The sequence below is a fragment of the Pelecanus crispus genome, chromosome 2 (genome assembly GCF_030463565.1).
Source record: "Pelecanus crispus isolate bPelCri1 chromosome 2, bPelCri1.pri, whole genome shotgun sequence".
In the NCBI taxonomy this organism is placed as follows: Eukaryota; Metazoa; Chordata; class Aves; order Pelecaniformes; family Pelecanidae; genus Pelecanus; species Pelecanus crispus.
In genome coordinates, this window is record NC_134644.1 from 57,175,031 (window position 1) to 57,183,402 (window position 8,372).

An 8,372-nucleotide genomic window follows, 5' to 3' on the forward strand; every position below is an offset into this window, starting at 1 on the left:
TTTACCTTGAAGAATTACTAAACTCAGAGGTCTTGCTTTTAAAATTGTTTTAAACAGCGTGAATGGAAATCTTTTTCCCCTTTTTCTGCTATTAACTGAAGGCTGGTGTGTTGTTATTAGTGAGATATCTAAGTTTTATGCTCCCAATGGTATTAGCTTTAAGTTTGAAGAGCATTGTACTTGAAAATAAACAAAAAGTTATGACAAATATGTTCTTAGTTACAGATTTCTCTGGTTTTTAATTGAGTTCTTTGGTTTTAGATGTCCGGCTACGAAAACTGGCTGGAGAAAAGGAGGAATTATTGTCCCAGGTAAAATAAGCTTTTCTTTTCCGAAATAGACCTTTGTGTATCCTTTTGCAGACTATTAATATATTAGCAATAAACAAATATTAAGCACCAAAGGTGCTTAATCATATACTTAAGCACTAGAGGAAAATAAAATACTCAACTTCTTACCTGGCTGGCTACCAGGAATTATCAGCTCCTCTCACTAGTGCCCTTATCCATGTGACTTTGATCTTGGTTGGCAAAGAACCCTCATATCTCTAACTGGTTAGCTGAAATCTAACTCGCTGCTGACTCTACTATTAGTGCACATACTTAAAATTATTCTTTCTTTTATTTTGTCTTATGCGGAAATACTAAAGTCAGTAAAATGTCATTCTCGTAAGCTCAAATGGCACTTTTTTCCAAATTGCTAAGTGCTGCTATTTCTTTGATCATTTCAGTTACTCAAACAGAAAATTAATATTATCAAAGTAGTTGTATTTTAATACAGTTCAGTATTGAGAAGAGAGGATTCAAGAAAACATATAGCTATTGAACAATTGTTAAGAATACCGTAGTGTTTGTGCTTCTAGTTGAACACCTTGCAAGTTTAAAGTGGTGTTGTCAACATTTGCTTTTGCTGGGAATGTATCTTTATTTTAATATAGATACTTGGTTTAGAATGCCAATAAATTCTAGTATTGAATCAAGGCTACTAAATACAAGTGTATGAATATAAGTATATAAAGATGTATTTGCATATTTATCACCATATAATTGTAAAAATCACTGTTGAAATACTTGATTTATATCATGAATGGGAGTTTTGCAAGTATAACACCCATACCACTAATCTGTAGGGCAATATTTTGGTAAGGTAGTCAAAAAAGTAGCTCCCACTTCTTTCATAAACTCCAGACACAGAGGACATAGCCGAGGAATCTGTGTTCTGTGATTACTGGAAAAATCTTGAGACAGCTGCTGTAGTATAAAATGGAACATTTAAGACTAATGTGCACTACAGACTTGCCTAGGACCATTGCTTCCAGGTGAAGTAAAAGAGAGAACCCCAAAAAAGCTGTGGATTATTCTTTCTGTAAACTCGCCAGGGTATTATTCATTATCTTCATACGTGTTTAGAGTGTAAAAGGTATACTGTAGAAGAAATGCATAAATAGAGTTTAATGCCGCCTCCTCCTCTGGAAAGGCAGCTCTGTTACTGGCTGCCCCTGCATTGCGCAGAGGTCCCTGCAGCACTGACCAGACTGGTGGGTTTGGATGGTGCATTGATGTGCAGAGGGCACTGGGGATGGGGGACCGCAGCCACAGGCCTCGGGGACTGGCTTCCCTGCCTCCCCTGCATGGCTCTGCTACTCCCGCTTGCAGAACCGTCTCAGGACTGCTTTGCCTTTTTCCCATTGAACGTTTAGATACACGACTACTGAACTTCTGGGAGTCTTTTCTTCACAAAAGAACACTTCTTTTTCAGGTTAGAAAACTGAAGATGCAGTTGGAAGAAGAACGACAGAAATATTCTAAAAGTGATGGCATGAATCCAGATATCATAGGCTTAGAGAACGGTTCTGACTTGCAGCTAATTGAAATCCAGAGTAGGTATATGGTTACTGTTCAAAGGTGTTCTTACTGGGGAGATGAAACAGACTCTTCCAACTCCTTTTCCTATATTGTTGTGCAGTAGTAGTATTGTGAATGAATATATCATTGAGTGGCTAGGGTTTTTTTTGTATACCTGCTTGCGGGAAATTTCTCATGGCAGAATAGCTTAAAAATCTGCCTTCAGTGTTGAATAGCATTCTGGGAAGTTACTTTTCAGTTGATGACCTTGTCTAGAATGGGTGGCAGTACTCAAACAATTTCAATTTTTAGATGATAGAATTTCAGGTGAGATATTTTGTTAATGTATTCTGATTTTTTTTATTGAATCTTTGATACAGAAACTTAATCTAAATGGCTATTATTCTCTGAAGCAAAACATGAAAAATTATTAAAGTTTAACACAATATTCAGTGTTGCTTCATAGAAGCACTAATCTAACTTTCCATTTCAAGCAAGCTATTTCTTCAGCTGAAAAGTTTACTTGTTTGACAGATTGTCATTTAATATGCTTGTGGCAATGAACATGATGGAGCACTGGCAACGTCAGGGCTAAAATATAACACCAAAATAATTTGCAGAGCTCTTTGGAGTTTGCTGGGCAGGTTCAAGCCTTGTGCTTGTTATCATTCAAATGTTATTACAGATGTCTATGCTAAATGCTGCTGGTATTATGTCTACTGTGATTTGACCCATTTTGCAGTGTGTGTTGGTTATTGTGTTGATTCTCTTCTATGAGATGAGTTTGCTGATCTAAATATGTGTTTTAAAATGTGTGTATCTTATACATCTGAGGTTCAATGCACATTCTTACAGAGACAGTAGTTGTGCTCTCTAAATAACAGGAAAATTATTTCCTTTTCATACTCTCAAAAAAGATTTCTGAAAGAACATTTACCACTTGATAATCCTGTGTATGAGCTTCTCAATAAAATGGTCTTTTTAATGAATTTTAATTAAAAGGGAAACTGCCAGTTTAGAGAGTTGCTTCGAATAATGTATTCATGTCAATTTTTGTCTAGGAGATGCCAACAGACAAATTAGTGAATACAAATTTAAGCTTTCAAAAGCTGAACAAGATATAACTACCTTGGAACAAAATGTAAGTGTGTCTGCCTTCGTATCTATTATTGTTACACTTGCTCTGCACACTTTTACAATACTTTTTTCAACAAAAACTATGAAAACCTATTTCATCATTTAATTTACTGTTTGTTCTTTAGTTTGCACAGAGTGGCACTGACCAGCCGGCTTAGCTCAGTTGGTTAGAGCATGGTGCTAATAACGCCAAGTTCACAGGGTCAATCCCCGCTCACTGCAGGGGGGTTGGGCTCAATGATCTCTCAAGGTCCCTTCCAACCCAAAGCATTCTATGATTCTACATTTGTATTTTTTCGTATTTCCTGCAATTCAATACCTGTGCATACTCTAACCATAAGAGAAAATAATCTGGAGTTAATTTACTATGATGTGAAGTGTACAGCAGAATATGAAGAGGAACTGAAGCTACTAGTTCAGGAAAATCAGTTTATGTAGCTTAATTACTTGTAAGAAAGTTGTATGAACTGTGGCAGGTACATAATTTACTCTCTGAAATTCAAGAGTTTGTTTTTATAGATACAGATACATATATCTCTCTCACTGATCTACTCACACTTTGTGATTGTAAGTCAGTAACACGGTATTATAGTTCAGCATCTCTGTAGATCACCTAAAAATCACATAAAGGATTATAATTTGACTCAGAGATGCATAGTTGGTCTCTCTTGCAGAGCAACAGGCTACCAGCCTGTCCTGTGGATCTGGGGTAGCAGGGAGCTATAAATGTAACAGTCCAGCAAGTGGGCTTTAACACCTGCAAGTTGTAACCAGGATTTGTCTTGAGACCCCTCTTTACAGCTGAACTCTGCTTGAGCTCAAGACCTCTTGCATCATGTCCTGGTAGCAGTTACAGTCTCCTTTCTCCTTTGCACCTTTTCATGTGGTGTCTGGTTTTCAACTTTCCAGCTTTTGTTTTTAATCCCATGTGTGCCCCAATTCTTGATTTCCCCCCCCCCTTCTTTTTCCAACTCTTCTATCTCTGCATAGTTCTTTAACCTTCTGTATCTTCTCAGCTGTGTCCTATGCCATGTTCCATGCTCTACCATTTCCTGTGACCCTTGCCAGGGAGGGACAGGCAGTGAAGGGTGTTCCAGGTTTCTGCCCACAATTTATTTTACTGTTTTATTAGTTCTGTTAAACACTCTCTTTGCAATTATGGCTGCTGCTAACACAGTCAAACGTCTTTCCAGAGGGAGATACTATGGATAATTCACCAGATGCCTGTGTTATGGTGGCTTTTCAGAAAGGGAAGCACAGCTGGTGGCTGGTGAGCTCAGGGTGGAACACCTGAGTAATCGTTCCTTTTTTCTTGTTTGGGTTTGTAGATTGGACGGCTTGAGGGGCAGGTTGCAAGGTATAAAAATGCAGCAGAAAATGCAGAAAAAGAAGAAGATGAGCTCAAAGCTGAAAAGAGGAAGCTTCAGCGAGAGGTAATTGACTTGATTTCCTTGTCAACTGTATGCTCCTTTCAGTCTTGAACTGCTCTGTCTTTTGCTTCCAAGCTCTGTTTTTTTGTAATCTTCCGTTACAGTTTCTAAGTGTTTTTTGAGGAGGCCTCCGAGTCTCAGTGTTGCATTCAGAAGATAACCGCAGCACATAAAAGTAATACTAATTACAATTCAATGCAGTATTTCCTTGAAAGGAAGGATCTCAAGGTGTGTTTTCTTCTAAATGTGATAACTTGTACTGTTTTAAACTAATCCTTCCATAAAAATTAGTGGGGAGTTGAATGCTCCCTATGTCAAGTGCCAGCCAAGGAAGTTTCCAGCATGCACCTCACAGGGAGCTGGGAAGAAGCTGTATTTAACTGAGCTGTTGATCATGCTTGCTGAAGAGCTGCCGCATGACTAGCATGATGCCAGCTACCCATGGGAATATATATCCATCAGCAAGTAACAATGGTGGAAAGGGCTTTACCTTTAAATAGCATGTAATAGGAAGTTGCAGGCACCTAGTTCTTCTGGAATGATTACCTGCTTCATGTTTCAACTGCTTCCTGATTATTTTTAACAGTTGAATTCCGGTTCATCTGACTGCAATAATGAAAGTGTCATGTCTTAACTTATGCGGCACTCTTATAAAGCATGTAATACTGTATTCCTGATCTAATTTCCTCTGTCAAAGCGTAAGAACAGCAGAAAGTTCAAGTAAACTTAGTGATCATAACTTTTGCTTTCATTTTATAGTTAAGAACAGCACTGGATAAGATAGAAGAGATGGAGATGACCAATAGCCACTTAATGAAAAGGCTGGAGAAGATGAAGGCAAACAGGACTGCGCTTTTATCTCAACAGTGAAGTGGAAATTGAAAATATGATGCACTGCTCCTTGAATAACTAGCCCCTAGCTTGTTTTTAAAGACAGACTTTCACTGGCACAAACTATTTGAACACTGAGCTGTTCATTGGTGTTTTAGTTTCATAATTAAATGGCATACTTCTTTTTGTAACTTATGAGAGAATGAAATGTAGTTTGAATTCCCATGTGAATGACAGCAATTTTTCTGTAGCGTTTCATTCTAGAGTCAGAGCTGGAGCACAATGCTGTATGTTCGACTTAGCGATAGAAAATGTTTTTACAACTGTGGAATCAAGTTTACTCACGATCTATTTTGGCTGCTTTAATGATGCTTGATGCTTGGAGACAACTGCATGAATTCAAGACGACACTGTATTACTGTATTATAAACTAACATGTATTTGCTCAAGACATCACACAGCACAAGTGCCTTTTATCTGGTGCAATTTAGACTTCATTGTTGAAATAACCTTTGAAATCAGATAACATTTTATTTTAAGATACATTTGGGGTATTCACTAAACTTTATACATTTTGAACATACATTTTTGTAAAATATTTAAATTTATAAGAAAAAAGTAGGGACTGTATATAAAAATCTGCTTTTTTGCATGGGCACATCTGAGTTCTAGGTAATTTTGTCAAATACAAGCCCCTGATACTCTTAGTATTAAGAGTGCAGATTTAAAAACTTTCTGTTGTACACCATCAAATTATATGTCATCTGCTGCTTAAGTGTGAATTGAAGTTTTAGGGCGGGAAGAAGGGGTGGGAAATGTGGCTAAGGAGTTTATTAAATGGACACTTTACTGACCAAAACCAGATGTTTTGTGCTTTCTTTTAAATACTCAGATACAAACAGGACAGAGCAAAGTCTTTGCAGAATAGTAAATTCTGATCTCTGTATTCTTGAAAAGTATCTTTTTGGCTTTGAAATAGTGAGTTTGAATTTTTTTTTTTCTTATTTCTTACTCTGGTCTGCTACTTTTTGACAGTACTGGCGTGGAGAAGGGGGGCAGTACAAGGAAAAAGGTGCTTTCTGGAACGGTGTGGGTTTTGTCTGTAGCCTACTCTCTACGGACAGTGAATGCTGTTAAGAACTTCAGCTCTTTTCAAGCTGGCACATCACAAGTGGGAAATGAGCAGCACCTGCAGTGGCAATTCTGAAGTATATGAAGTGGCACTGCCCCTGTGTTGGACTTCGCTTGAAGCCAGCAGGAGCCCAACGTTTGATCTGAGAGGAATCATTCTTTTGGACTCATATCAGATGCTTTCCTGTTGTAAATTGCTACCCTTCAGGAGTATTTCTCAAAGCAAGGCAGGTTTTGGGACCTTTGCAATCCAGAGGGTTAGTACTTCTGCTTGTACCAGAGCTGCTTTCCAAAGAACAGCCATCTTGACAGTGCAAAACTGAAGCTTTCTGTCTCGTTTGGTTTGGATGCCTCTTGGACTTGAAAAAGAAAATGCCTTCCCTGTTGAGAAACCTCCTTGTAAGTAGCAGATCTCCGTAGGCCTACTCATTAAATAGGAGACAAGTGTAATTTGGTGATTGCATAGGTCATTGTCTGTGCTGTTAACTCTTTGCATTCCATTGTGTACTTGTTCAGAAGAAACTATCAGGGTCTTGATTAGTTGTTCTTAATGGCATGTATTCTGAAGATAAAGGGAATCCTTTGGGGGTTTTTAGAGTGTTCACATGTACAAAACTCTGCTAAAACCTTATTTGGCATATGGTGGGGAGCACATCTCCTTCTAGTTCATTTCCTCTAAACCACCCCATTGAAGCTGGACACGTTACGGCAGAGAGAAAACTGTAATTTCAATATTAAACCGTGACAGTCAGATAAGCAGTTACTAACTCAGAGTTATCAGTCTACTGCAAAACTTTTTCTGGAGCACATGTAAAGCATCAGTACATCCTTTCTAAAGATTAAGATTTTTAGTAGTTTTTTTAAAAAGTTTATTACGGAGTTCTGTTAATGTAGTCATTTTAGTTGTAGAGCTTCCCCAATTCTTCCTACCAGAAAATCAAGACAAATTCAACAAAATACCCAAACATGAGATTCCCAAATCTAGACTAATACTGTATTGTGTTATCCAATATGACTCTTAAGGCAACTGAAAGAGCTAAGAGGGAAGAGCCCTAGGAAGAATTAATTGCAAACTTTTCACCTTTTTTCCAAAACAATTCTTACCAGAAGTAATAATAATGTTTCACGAGATTCTTGGGAACTCCTTTCATATAAGTGGGACAGATCCAAATGAAAAGCAAAAGCAGTAAATAAACCCAACACAATTATCAAGCCTGTCCCGTTATTAAGTTTTCCTTATAAAACTATTTCAGAATCACGCAACTCAACAAAATTTTTGTAATGACCATATCATATCTGACATTTGTTTGAAAATTACAGAGTGACTTTGTTTTTCAAGCTGTGATTTTATGGTGCTATTAGTTATAATGCAAGTTAATGTTGCAAACTACTTAGAATGTATATAAAATGTCTGTCTACTAACAGGGCACACTAAAGTTTTAAAAACAGTGCTCCAGTATGGCTCACGCTGCTTAGTAGCTGCCTGTTCATAGTTTGGCCCTTGACATTTAACAAAATTTTAAAAGCTCACTTAGCAGCACAGCAGGATTATTGGCCACCTTTTTAACAATTTCCTCCCCCCACCTCCCCCCACCCACCCCCAGCAGTCTAAACAATCATATTTAGTTGGTGGAATAACAAAATCTTGAGAAGCAAAATGCTTGTTTACTTGCATGTGTTTGATTGCTGATTTTCTCCTGCAGAGTCAATACAATGGTCAAGTCAATAATTATTCTTCTAGGGGTGCAGGCAGCAGTTGTTTCCTTTCTGGTGTCATCGTTCTCCATTTCTATGTCAGTGTCTTTCCATGGTCTCTTTCTGCAGTACGGAAACAAAGGATGTTCTGTTCTCATATTGCTTAGGCAAAACGCACGTGCGGCAGATGGGATGCTTGATTCATGTGCTCTACATTAACACTGAGAATGCAGAGTGTTTCTTAAAGCTTCCCAGAAAGACAGCTTCGTTTTTACTTCCTAGGCATAGTTTGTTAGAAAAGGGT

General features: G+C 37.9%; 1 protein-coding gene across 1 annotated transcript in view; it reads left to right on the plus strand.

The window, feature by feature from the left end:
* LRRFIP2 (LRR binding FLII interacting protein 2) overlaps nucleotides 1–6,024 on the plus strand; it is a 49,694-nt gene extending 43,670 nt beyond the window's left edge. Inside the window, exons 22-26 of the mRNA XM_075705015.1 lie at nucleotides 262–311; nucleotides 1,759–1,879; nucleotides 2,906–2,985; nucleotides 4,310–4,414; nucleotides 5,171–6,024. Of these exons, the coding sequence (XP_075561130.1) occupies nucleotides 262–311; nucleotides 1,759–1,879; nucleotides 2,906–2,985; nucleotides 4,310–4,414; nucleotides 5,171–5,281 (467 nt within the window). The 3' untranslated portion in view covers nucleotides 5,282–6,024. The remainder of the gene's footprint in view (nucleotides 1–261; nucleotides 312–1,758; nucleotides 1,880–2,905; nucleotides 2,986–4,309; nucleotides 4,415–5,170) is intronic.
* The last annotated feature ends 2,348 nt before the right edge of the window (nucleotides 6,025–8,372 follow it).